The 13,970-nt window shown below is 36.1% G+C and overlaps 1 protein-coding gene across 4 annotated transcripts in view; it reads left to right on the forward strand.

Annotated features, from left to right (window-relative positions):
- The window catches only part of SSBP2 (single stranded DNA binding protein 2), a 188,100-nt gene extending 174,740 nt beyond the window's left edge, over positions 1-13,360 (forward strand). For all 4 annotated transcript variants that reach the window (XM_062600326.1, XM_062600325.1, XM_062600324.1 and 1 more), the window contains 2 exons: positions 4,311-4,409; positions 7,187-13,360. In XM_062600326.1, the coding sequence (XP_062456310.1) occupies positions 4,311-4,409; positions 7,187-7,216 (129 nt within the window). In that variant the 3' untranslated portion in view covers positions 7,217-13,360. The remainder of the gene's footprint in view (positions 1-4,310; positions 4,410-7,186) is intronic.
- The last annotated feature ends 610 nt before the right edge of the window (positions 13,361-13,970 follow it).

Genomic DNA, 13,970 nt, shown 5'->3' on the forward strand with positions numbered 1-13,970 from the left:
AAGATTAAAAAGTAGTTGTAGAAGAAGCACTGTTCTGGTAACACAACCATTAAATAGTATATGCAATGTGAGTTTAACCTGCAGGGGGCTGCATCTACAAAAATCATATCATGCTTGAATGTGTCATTTCTTCCATAAAAATAAAAGCCTACTACATCTGTGATCATTATTAATTTAAGGACTTATTCAAAGAAGGAATTAATGAGCTTATTTGGTGTTGATAAAGTGGTAGAAATCTGTCCCTGTAAAACACCATGTTTTGTACTCAGCGTCAGCAGACGTAACTGATGGAAACTAACAAAAATACCACTAAAATGCACTCTGCACTTTTGTGCTTTTGATCTAAAAATACAGAAACTGGTGAAGGGATTGTTACAGTTAAAATTTTATAACACATTCATTTGAAATTACTGTAACAAAATTCTGATCCATTTCCAAAAGAAAAACATGACGTTTTGTTCTGAACAAATTACATGCTAAGGTTTCTTGGGTGAGCCAAGACTAAGCAGCACAGTGCTGTGGCTAAACTTCTCTCAGTACAGACTTTGCCATTTCAAGTCTGCCTACGACCTGTCTGCACATGCTTTGGTCACATTAAGGATGTCACTGCAGATATACTCTGACGCTCACACTATGATATAGTAAGATACAAACACATATGTCAAAAGGGAACAAAATATTTACCTAAAATCTTTGGATTAAAATAGAAGTTTGTAGTATGAATCTATTTAAAACACTTCAAAATGTTCAAAAGGCAGCAATCAATCTTAGTGATACGTATTTGTATATCCAAGGTGGAGGAGGAGGAGAGCATTACACTGTTCCCCAGTTTGGTGGGGAGGTCATTTGGGGCTATATCTATAGCAATGCTACATTTTTTAAGTTTTTAAGATCTGTAACATTTTCAGGCCCTGAAAAGAGGATAAAGATAGGATGAAGTGATCATGTTGCCTTAGGTGTGTTCTGCTTAGTTGTACAGTGATTGATGCAATATAAAACTCCAGTGGGATAATAAACATACAGGACATTTTTAATAATGTCCATACTTTTTCTTCAGCTATTTATTTTTGTGAAATACAACATTTTCTCTTAGCTAGTCACTAAAATTATTTTTAAAAACCTATATTCAACCCACTGATACTAAGCAGTAGTATATATGCCTAGTATGAGTATCAGGAGCTCTAAAATGTGGATCCAAAAATTTACCTGGAATTCTTGTAATTTGTTAATAAGTATATCATGGAAATCACACTTGATGCAAGTCTTTCTCAAATAATTAAAGGAAAAGTGATGTTTACTTGGGCAGTAACAGTGTTGTGTTGTTATACCATTATATATAATAGCTTTTAAGTATCTTTTTCTGAGTAGCGCTCTGCCCAACATGCAGCTTTCATTGATGCTGGTAGGAGTGTTTGGGCAGAGTTTTGTGTATAGCATTGGCAATTTCAGGTAGGTAGTAGAACTTAGTGCTTTTGAAACTTGATTGGAAAAGCTCTGTGTGCAAGGAATAGCAGATTTCTAGGGTTTGATGCATGCAAAATTAGTATGTGGCTGATTTTGTACAGTTACCAGGATTGTACTTGCTCGGTTTCCCTTTACACATCACCAGCTAGTTGTGCAACTGGCTTTTTCACAAGTAGATTCCAGAGTACTAATTAACATGACACAATTTGTTCACTGAAACTAACACAGTTTAGGGCATGTGGTGCTAGATACTCTAGTGCGGACACAGGATCTTTTGGAGTAAAATGCATGTTAGAGGAGCTCATCATCTATCCCCATGCGATGCAGAAAATTAATCCAGTCTTGGCAGAATCAGTAGAACTCACAGAATTCATAGCAACATTTTCCAGAGGAGTTTTTAATTTAATTGGCAGAATGGCAAAACATGAAGTTTTATGAAATAGATTGAGATGGGGGAGCAAATGAACTTAAATTATGATATTAAATAAACATTAATAACCAATGTTGCTTGCAGTGCCCATGGAATTTGGGCAGTCATCAAAGAAATACTTGCTCTGAAAAAAATTCAGCTAGTGCTACAATGCTAGACCCCATACTGATGATAAAAGCAGCCCAGGGGAGCTGCTATAAAAGCGTTTATGTCGGGAACTTGAACCTTTGGGGTGCCACACTGTAGCGATTGCAGAATTTCAAAGCTCAATACTACACAGAGCAAGATAAAATAGGGATAAAACCCTACAGCATGAAAAAAGGTTTGGGACCATCATATAAACAATAATCATGATAAGGCCTTAGTGATTTTTAAACTGTATTATATATTTGTAGATTTTGGGGCCAGAAGGGACTGATGTGATTGTCTAGTATAGCCTCCCGCATAACATAGGCAACAGGACTTCCCTGACTTAATTCTTGCTTCAGGTACAGTAGCTGTGGTTGAACTAAAGCAGTTGTTGTCAACCTTTTCCAAGTTGTGGATCCGTAAATATTTGCTATACTAACTTTATTGTATAGCAAATTTAATTGCCTGATGTTATTCGACTAGTTAATTCTTTGAGCTGCCTTTGATGGACCCCTCACTTGTTTTCCAGTGATTCTTGGAGATCTGAGGATCACAGTTTGAAAACCAGTGAACCAAAGGGCTAAGGGAGGGATTTTGACTCTACTTTATAAGCTGTGTTTCAGGTGCTAACTCAAACCAATTATGCCTGCATGGGGTTATGTAACTAATTATACATTTCATCCATATCTGAAAATAAATACATCAAACTGAACCCAGAAATATATTTGCTAATTCCAGGGAAAATGGTGGTCTTCCTTTGGGGGAATATGGCCAAAACATAATAGCAAAGTTTCAGTGCCTAAGCAAAATTCTTCACTCAAAGTTTGCCCTTGCAGCCTTAGTTGTACTAAATGAAGACATCATGTATTTATTTTCTAATGGCAGTATATTTGTTTTTTTAAGAAGCTTCATAAATCTCTATGCTAACAGAAATACCATGTTAGCATTGTAATTGAGAATTAATGTAAAAAAAAGAGGACAAATTGACTTACAGTTCTTAACAGCTGTTATCATTTGATCTCTCTGATCAAAAATACTACTTCAAGTTGCATTTTGTGAGCTTGCATATTGACAATACTAGGTTTGTGTTAAGTTTATTATGACATACCAAACTTTAAGCCTGCTGCATTTGTATATATAAAATCTCAAAGCAATATTGTGGTTATATTTTCTGGATTAAAAAAAAATCAAGAGAAGAACTGTGGTGGATGTAGTAAATGTTTTAGATCAAGTTCATGATTTCACCCTTTCCTTTCTCTGACTGTTCCTTTTGCATCACAAAACCTTTATTAATAGAAGTCTAGCATTGATGGAAAGGAAATTATCCATGCTCCAGGCATTTTAGGATACCACAGATTACTTTTGTAAACAACACCTAACTAATTACAGTGTCTACAATAATCATGTATTAGCTATTGACTCTGAGTATTTTCTAGGACACTTACCTGATTTTACTCTTTCTATATCTAATATCTACCTGAATCTTAAAAAGGTTTTCTGAACATTGTAGAGGTGGTGGTGCAGAAACATTTCCAGAAGAAAAGAATTTATCTGCCTAAGACTTATTATTGTCATTATTTATTAGCATTTCAGTTGCCCTGAGACACTCAAAAAGTAAATTAAGACCCTACTGCATTATGTGCAAGCAAATAGCAAAAGTATAGCTCCTGCCTGAAGTACTTGCAAGCGCAATCTGATAGCTGGCTACTATTCAGACATCTTTTATCTAAAACTCTGTTAACTCTTTTATCTGTAAATTCTGTATAGAACTGCTCTTGGTGATTTAGCAACTCAAAATTTGAACTAGAAGCTATTTCAACAAGCCAGACACCATGAACAAAGACTCTAAATACAAGCTTTGATTTGTAAAGGTGTGTATGACCCGGATCTGTCCACATGTCTAACTTAAGGCACATAGTCTGGGCTCACATATGTCAAGACACATGCTTGTGATCTCACTGAATTTGACTGTAGTGATTTCATATAGTTAGAGAGTTAACTCTTATTCCTACAAAGCCATTTGTAGTTTTTTCTGACTGCAGTAGAAGATGCTAGCTATAACGTGAAAGCAAGAATTAACGATAAACAGTTGCTACTTCAGGGGGAGAAAACACAGGTTAAAATTAGTACTTGAAACATACAGAACTCTGCAGAGGCGTATCTTTCATCTTCAGAAATCCCAGTGCACTGTATGAACACCCTCTGGTGCTTTGACATACTTGATGAAGCTGGGAAAGGAACTAAAATCTTCAACACTTAATCTGTATTTTAAAATCTTGTTTAACAGAACTCTCCCAGTAATATGAGCATGAGTAATCAGCCTGGCACTCCCAGGGATGACGGTGAGATGGGTGGAAACTTCCTAAACCCTTTTCAGAGTGAGAGCGTAAGTATTTCTGTACACAGTTTTTTGTTTGGCAAACCTTTAATCTCTGCATATCATTTAAAAAAAAAAGGAAAATAACAGAACAAACAATTTGGTAGTATACCTTTAATGCAGTGCTTTGCCTTAGATGTTTTTTACTAGCTCCTAAAATTATGGTATTGATTCACTAAAAAAATGTGCTGTTAGATGTTGAGCTGTAATTGCAAAATGGGAGAGGTGTAGATTTACTGCAGAAACTCTTCTTCTCAAAAGGTGTCAAGTAGCAATGATTACGCTATACATACTCAATAATGTGCAATGGGCAATATATGAGCAGCCTGGATAAGTGTAGATCTTTACATAATGAGTATTTCAACTTGTAGTTGCCCAACCTTTGACTCCCAAACAAGGCATTTTGCAGGACAAGAATGTCTTCTAGAATGCGATTCATACTGAAGTGTGTAATTAAAGGTCCAGGAGATCGCATGATGAGAAGATGTAGCATGCTTTTAGAACCAGAAAAGGCAAAGATGCCCTCTAGTGTTCATTATGGGACAAATGACATTTTTTAAAGTGCAGAATGTTTGAGGCAGCAACGCATGGTATAAAATACATTACAGAACAAGACTAGTATTTTCATATTCTTGTGCCTGAAGTTGGGTTTCTAAATCCGCATTTAGGTTCCTAAATAGAAGTGGCCTGATTTTTCAGAAGTGCTGAGTGACTTCAACACTTCTATTCTTATTGGAATTCACTGCTCTCAGAAGTGAGTGCAACTCCATTAATTATGCTAGTGATGAATTTTAGCTCAGAAATTATTAAGAATAAACAGTTGCACTTAGATCACACCATAGTCAAACTACATGGCAAATTTCATGGAAATTAGATTTATTTTTGTTTTTGGTTTGCTTTTTAAACTAGTGAAGAGGGAGCATTTTCTGCGTGTTAGATTTTTGTGTAAGGGCATATGTTCAGAATGTTCGGAGTACTGGAAAAATTTGGTTTGTACAAAGCAAGAAGACTGATGTTTCAAAATCTGTAATAAAGCAGTAACCACAAACCTCCATTAAATTTGATCCTTAGTCATGGGAGTCCTTGACTCTCAATTCAGCATGCTTTATTTGTGCTGAGGACACTCAGTCTGATTCTGATCGCAGGCCAGTTCACCAAACAAACTCATTAAAAGAAGGGCATCAGTTGTACTCAAAAGACAATTTGTTTTCTCAGATGCTTACTGGGGTTTGGATGTTCCTAGGTGTTTTTTGCCTATCAGAATAAATCTGGGACCCAGTTTTCTCAAAATTTTGGTATGCTTTCTGTGCATCTCTAGATATCAGTTCCTCTCCAGCACAAGTCACATTTTAGTTCTTGGGAACTGTCTTGCTTTCTGTTTCATGTTTTCTCACTCAGCTACTCAGAGTAGATATTATTACAAAGTAATTTCTCGGGCAAATTTCTCATCCAGTTCACCAGGAGTTTTGCTTGGGGTGGAGGAGGGAAAGAACGTGATGAATAATGAGTTTAAAATCACAAATAAACACTGGTTTATCTACACTGAGTTATCTTTACAGAACACAATATAAAAAATGCCACATACTTCTTGTCCAAATTGATTACCCAGAAATTGATAACTTTGGCTCTGATAAGGAGATCATTTGAACAGGTGCTTAATTTTAAGCATTTGAGTTGATCTCCCTCATTGGCTAAAAATAAGTACATTCTTGCTAGCTTTTTTGACTCAGTATGAGAGGGCTCAACATGTGATGGGAATCAGCGCTAAAGCAGACAAACCATCAGAGACATAGCATGGGGCAAAATGGATTTTACCCAGGTGGCCCATTCTGTGTCGCTTACATGAGAGAGAAGATCCGTGTAAAATATTCTTTCCAGATATATTTGGACTCTTAGAAATACATATATAGCTTTGGCAGTTTTTTATTATGTATCTGTTTTTTGCAAAGGCAAATTAATACCATTCTGTTTCTTGCATCAGTTTTCATCACACTAACACTTCTTGCATTTGAACATTTTCCTCTACTTAGAAGATTTCAAGCCAATTAAATACTTCTGCAGTCTGCAAATGTCAATTAAAATAAGAATTAAAATAATATAAATGTACATTTTGGTGTCCCATTGATTATTTGTAATGAAGTACTGCTAACTTGAGGGCAACTGTAGCTTGTTTAAGGGCTGGAGTTCAATTTGTGTTACAATAATAGTGTAATGTGGTGACTGGATTTTCAGTTCACATAAAGAAGAATGACCACTGATGCTTGATTCAGCTTCCCTCATAAGATCTATAGTACAGAATTTAAAACCTATTTTAAGCCTGTTTTAATTCCAGCAAGATGTATCTTCACTCCCTCTTTCCAATCAAGAAATAAAAAGCCCCCCAAAATAGCTATATGGTTCAAGAAACAACAAATACCTCTGGTCAGTCTGAGACTAGCTATTTGCCCAACTAAATCCCCCCAGTAGTCAATATTGACAAGTAAAAGGTACGAAAAGCATCCGTGAAATACTGATTCACCCCAATACCCAAGTTGCAGTACCCAGCACCGAAACCAAGTTCAAGTGAATTGATTTCCTCATCAATAGCTATATTTTTACGTAATGATAAAGTATAACAGAAGTTGTGATACCAGAATTTGAACTACAGCCTTATCACATGCTACAGTACAAATTAAGGAGAAAATTCAAATAGCCTGTTGACATTTAAACTCATGGCTGTGCTCCAGAAGTGGTTTTAGTAACCTGGGAAAGAACTGTTGTTAAAATGTGAATTCCTCTTTTTTCAGTACTCCCCTAGCATGACAATGAGTGTGTGATCCGTTACCAAGTCTCCTAATGAAGACCACAGTGAGTTGGCCCTCTTCAGAGAGCTACTACAGAAGAAAATTATTCGTCCCAGTGTACAGTTTAACAAAAGGATCTCAGATACAATCAGACCCACCATTTTTTTCTACCATCTCCCCAGTTTTGTCAAGAAAGTGGGTCCCAAACGTGATTGAGACAACTGTAAAGAGTGGCATAACAGAGCTGCCCAAGATGGAACTGCAAACAATTATCTGTGTATGTACATGTATGGGTTGGTGTATATGTATGCGTGTGTGTGATATAGAAATACACACATACATATATAGGCCTGCAGGACATTGTAAAATATTATCACATGGCATCTTAAGTAGAAATGAGAAGTAGGGACTTCTATTCCATCTTTTTTTTTTCCACGTTTACATTTTAATTATTAAAATTTGCTTTCCCTCTCCCCTCCTGAACTGTTTTATGTTGCATATATCACTGCTTTATAAGTTATTTTTTAAGGTGAACTCAAATGATAAATTCTTCTGATTTTGTAAATGTCTGCCATTATGGATAGGAATAAAATTGCTTATAAGAGCTTTCATTAACTTGTGTTTGATACCATTTACCCTGTGAATCACAAACTGTACTGTCTCAAGAAATAGAAGAAAGCTCATCTTAATTTTTTGGAGAAATTTAATAATTCTCACCTAGTTTGGTGATTTTTTTTTATACTTTGCCTTTAAAAAAGAAGCACTGAAGGTTATTTTTCTTCTTTAATTGAAGCCTAATATCTGCAATATCTATTTTAAATGGAAGCCTGAATTTGATACAAGCTTCTCAGTTTATATAGAGTACTATAAGGTTACTGTAAGTGAGCTCCAGTTGCTATAGAATCTAGCAATAAAGTGTCAGGGCTTCTTCTGCCCTTGGAAAAGAGTTTTCTATTTAGCATGATCTTCCATAGGGGGTGGTAGTTAGTGGAAATACAGTAGAGTCCTTATTACTGAAACTTTTTCTAACAATTTGCCATTATGTTTCCCCCTTTTTAATGGTTCTGAGCTGAATCATAACGATCCAAAGTCACGATTATAAACAGCATCTCCCAAGCCCATGCAGAAAATCAGATCACCCTGGTACTTCAATATGTATTTTTACTAGGTTTACCAGAATGAATTCCCCACAGACTTTCCAGTAAGCAGTCATTTCTGTGAACCAGAATGACTGTGTGAACATTTTGTGACTACTAGTCTTCTGAAGGTCCTATCTTTTGCCACCGATTGAAGAGAAACAAAGGTCTGAGCCATTTTATAAGGAGGTCAATGTATTGCACATGAAAGCTTGAGACAGAATTGAGAAGAGGCATATGGCCCTGAAAAAATGGCTTCTAGAAGCAGTCCCCAGTCTCCTCGAGCAAAGTTTGAAAACCTGTATTATAGTAAATTTCGTTTCTAAAGACTTCCAGCTCCCCTAAGAAAATGAAAATTTGCAGTTGTGTAGTGGTCAAAAGATTGATGGTCAGCACTGTCAGTACAAAGTGACGGAAGTAAAATTCATGTCACAGACGAAGAGTGAAGTTCTTACCTTGGAGTTAGCATACAGAAGAGCCACTTACGTAGAGGAAACAGTTCTGAGATATGGTATGTCCATGCAGTCTAAGGAGATTTTTTTTCATGAAATTGTGATGAAGAAGTTCATGTAATGGGCTAATTATGAAGGTAAATGCATGTTAACTGGATGTGTAAGGAATACCACAATCTCCTCACTCATTTTTATTTTTATATATAATACAAAAATATATATAAAAATAAAAAGATGTCATACTTTTTATTCTCTTATTTGGACTGTTCAAAGATGAAACTCTTGGAGATAGACACTTAAAAGTGATGTTAGAGTATCAAAGATTTTGGTAACATTACTTTTTGTTAATAATAATTGCTTTGATCAGTTGTATTCATAAAATGAATGGTCATTATATGTTTTTTTTTGACTTTGTTCCCAGTGATTATGAAGGTTGAATTCATTTGCATATCATTGAAAAAGAGTTTGTTACTGTCTCAAGACATGACAGAAGCCCCCTACTATTGATTTAATTTATAAAAAGATAAAATCAGATCTCAGTTTCTGAGATTCTGGACTTGACTGTCATCACTAATACCATTGGTTTCAGTGGCAATGTCTCCAGTACACTCCAGCTTCTTTCATGAATAGTGCAAAATTCAGGTGTCCTTGCAACCTACATTTGGCATGTATATTGTCCTTGTTCATAGCCTTCTAAGAAGGACCTCAGGACTCTTTTCTGCCCAGTTTCAGTCATATGATGTCACTGCAACTGGACTAAGATAGATGAATTTGGACTATGCATCAGGTGCTAAAACCCATTCACACACCAGGTAAGTGTGCCCTTGAGCGAGCTCTTAAACTCGTAAGTGCATCTTGGGTCTGTTGTGTCCCTAGGGAACACCCTGCACTGTCCCAAGCCAAGCCAGGGCACTCCTGCAGGCTCGTAGCGTGGCCAGGGACCACATGGCAACTGGCCTGGATGGCATCACTGAGAGCCCTCTGACATGAGAGCCTGTATGCAGCCACTGGAGCTTCTCACTCTGGCAAAATTAAGCAGAAGCAAGGCTTAGTATCAATTAGAAAGTGAAATTATTTTCTTTTTGAATTTGACATCTGAACGCAATAGTTTAGGTTATAGGCATCTGTTAAGGAAAAAGTGTGACCACTGTGCCTATAAGAGTGCAGAAATAAGAGTCCCTTTAAATGCACTGCCATCAAAATATGTTATCCTAAATTAAGAACTCCTTTCAGGTGCATGATTTTTCTTCTGTGATTCTTTTGAACTCCCCTCTATGTATTTTTTCTTGCTGCCAGCATATCTTTGTTTCCCCTTTCCCATTTTCTTTTCAAAACACTTGTATTTAATTAAACATGGTTGCATTGATCTTGCAGCATTAATCTCAGCAAAAATATTGCTGGCTTTAAAAGAAACGGTGTTGGGCCCTACTTCTTGTAGGCTATCATTCTGTGCCCTGATACTGCAAGTTACTATATACATCCAGCCCTTCTCATACGTAAGTAGCACCACAGAGTAGTGGGATAAATAATGTGCAAGTTTGCAAAATCTTAGATTTGAGAGATCTGCTTGAATATTCAGTGCATATCTTATTATTAGAAATTTTATCATATATAGATAAATGTAATCACCTTGCTTTTTGTAGGGAATGAACCTGTGCTTACATACATCGGTAAAGTGATTTATGTGCATATCGGTAAGATCAAGTGATCATAACCATGCATAGATTCTGCAGTTGAACCATAGAAAACAATCTTACATGCTAAATATTGAACTTCGTATGAGTATTCCTTTAGTTTTTAAATTTCTTTAAAGCCTTTTGTTCATTTGTTTTCTTTGGCAATAAATCCTTACAGGATTTTTGTCATAATAGGAGTTTTAGTACAGAAAGAAAGATTATTTGCAAGCACTAAGTTTTTACTCCCACTTATGTTTCTATTGCACTAGGTATCAATGTATAATGTGACTGCTATTTACTTCCATGCTTATGCAACAGCATTATTGATAATACCAGAACTTGTCCAGCTCTGGGAGAAATATTAACATAAGTGATACAGGACAGTTTTTTTACAGCGGGTTTTTAGATAGATTTTTCTCTTTAATATAAAAATAAATATATCATGATCCCCTAAATGGGTCTTTCAAGCAAATTTAAAATAAGGCTTTTTAAAACAAGTGATAATGAGTCTTAGAAGAAGCAGAAATAGCAAGATAATGAATCTCTCTTACTGTAAGAACTCTGGCAAAAATTCTGGCTTTGTAGAAATCAGCTCAAGTTCTGATGCACTTCAATGAAACAAGTATATTACTTGCTACATAAACCCATGAAAAAGAGTATTCATACCTGGATTTTATTTCTATATGTAAGTCTTGTAGAGAAAGGAATGGGGGCAGGGCAAGCAAAAAGCTGTATGAATCACACATGCGGCCTGACACGTGCATTTTTTTTTTAAAAAAAAAAAAGACTGATACTTGTATAGGTTGCATTATTTTATTAATTGTTTGAGCATGTGCAAGAACTGCAGTTGAACACGGTGTTCTCCGCCCTTCATTGCAGAGTGATTTTGGTGCATGTGAAAAACATTGCAATAACCTTGAGTCTAGTCTTTGACACACCTTTCACTGTCCAGTGGACTGTGCCTCAAGCTTGACTAGGAGTGACTGGCTTTTCAAAGTGACGGAACAGGGCAGCGTCCAGATCAGTAAGTCGTCATTCAGTCCACTGAATGCTACTGTTGTCAGTTTTTATTTAGAAGCTTTCTGATTAGACTGTAGACCACCAATGTGTTGTGTATTCAGATAAAGTAATAACTTTCAGACTTACCAGCCTGCTCTCATTTTGATTTACAAAATACAAGGTTAAAAGCCCTACATCCCATGACTAGGCACATGAAGACATCCAGCCATCGCTCTGCCTTTAAAACACAGCAAGAAGTGTGTAGACTGATTATTTAATTTAAATAATTCAAAATAGGAAGTGAATGGAAGCTTGCTTCTTTATGGATAGCAATTTAGAATCTCTGCATCAGAAGGATAGCTTCTTGAACTGGCTAAAAATCATTTGAATTTTCCCCTGCTCTGTGGTTAGCAAATGAAATACTGCATGTAAAGAGGATTTGGAATTAGATGGGTAATTTAATGAGGGACCAGCTGTTACAATATTCAGTGTTACACTTTTTATTCTTTTTTCCTTTACTAGTTAAAATGAATTTTCAGCTGATAAATGTTGCATTGATTTCTGTTTCTCAGATCAGTTAATTATTTTTAAGTATTATCTCCTGCTCCTAGACATCTCTGGTTCTTTGTTGTTGTTGTTGCTAAATGTGGGCTGAATTCTTCAAGATTTGACCCTACACATTTGCATTTGGAGAGTATCTTAAAATAGAGTTTAATGATTAAAAGCAGATCAGTATAGGTAAAATTATTTTTCTTTAATTCACTGTAAGTGACGATACAGTGCTCCTTTTCCAAACAGGCTTGGGTTTGGGTGGACCCTAAGGATGGGGATTTTGATGAAGCATGTCTTTCAAATAAAAACCAAAAAACTCCTACTACAGTGACAGCTCATTTCTCTTCAAACAAACTGATCACACAAAGGATCTAATTCAGGATTTAATGGTATGAAACAACTATAAAAATTCAGTGCACTCAAATATAAATGAGATAGATTTAAATTTTAAGTGTGCAGCTTCCTCTGCTTTCCAGACATTATTGGCTCAGTCCTATAAGCTGCTGTTCATACCAGTTGTCCTACTGAAAGTTTGATGAAACCACTAGCAAAAGGTCCCTGTTTGCAGGATTTCACCCTGAACTGGACAAAATAGTGTATTTGAAGTGTGACTTTATTGGCAGATGTATACACTATAGACTAAAACACAAAAGATGTGTTGAAATTCAGAAAATTATGTTTAAACCTGAAAAACAGATGGAAGAAGTCCTAACTGATGTAAAATACTGCTTTGAATGCATGCATACAAATTATCTACCAGTGCTGTCATCTTGGAAACAAATTACAGCAACAAATTTAAAGTACATAAATGGACCATCTACTCAGACAGCACATTGAAACACATTCATATTTGTTTGAAATAAAGCTTATACATTCTCAATTTTAAGCATATTTTAAGAACACAAGTAGTTTTTTCAGAACAGTGGGACCGCTAATATGCTTAAACAGTGTTTGAGCGTGGACAGTCTAGAATCTCAAATTAAGTCTTTCCTAAGCAGACATTTTATTTTTCAAATTTTACCAGTGCAGAAGCATGTTTATGTATTGATAGTATTGATATGTGGAACAGATTTGGCTTTCTTCTGTTTCTTATTTTGTTAGAGCATTGTTCACTATTACATGAACTATTTTTGTGAACGTGTCCTTCATCTTGTTTTAAATTGTGCAGTCATAGTTTCCCTCAACATAGGTAACGGCATTGCAATTTTAGTCCAAACTTCTGTTTGGTCACTGTTCTTCATTTAAGCTTAAAATATGTAAGGAAGCCTCTCATGTAATGGGAAAACTTGCCATAAAAATGTATAAAGGTTTTCTTGGGTACATGTTTTCACATTTAATAAACAATACAATTTTCATTTATAATTTGAAATGGTCACTTTCTAGCCACTATTTAAGTTCTATGTACAAAAAAAATTGAGAGAACAAATACCTTTTTGTCATTTGACTTCAGCATCATAAATATTTGCTGAAAGACATGCTTCTTGGGAAGTCAGATCAAAACAAGACTTACTACGTCCTTGCTATGAATAGTACAACTGGACTTTATGTTGAAAGCTGCTTCCACATGCCAGAAAGTTGATTTCCTACCATCTGATATGTATGACTTCGTAAGAGCTCAGTTCACAAATACTCGGGTTTCATTTGTGCGCTCCGCACTTCCGCTGTACCTAATGGATGAATCATTGTGCCCCTCAGCTGCGTAAGTCTGCGCGTGGGTCTCACGGAGGCGTAACTGAGCGGTCCAGCAGGCTTGTTCACAGAGTCGGGTACCGAAGTACTGGATAATACATCTGCAAAGCGCACCCAACTCTGCATTTGGTAACGAGATACTCTTACGCCACGTCACTATTCCCCTAAGAAGTTTTACAGTCTGCTTTCTTGCAGTTAGGTCTGCGGACTCCCCTAAGATTTTACAGTGCCAGAGCACAAGGCTTAGTTTTACTGACAAAAATTCTGGCAGTATAGCATTAGT

This window comes from Rhea pennata, chromosome Z (assembly GCF_028389875.1).
Source record: "Rhea pennata isolate bPtePen1 chromosome Z, bPtePen1.pri, whole genome shotgun sequence".
Taxonomy (NCBI): Eukaryota; Metazoa; Chordata; class Aves; order Rheiformes; family Rheidae; genus Rhea; species Rhea pennata.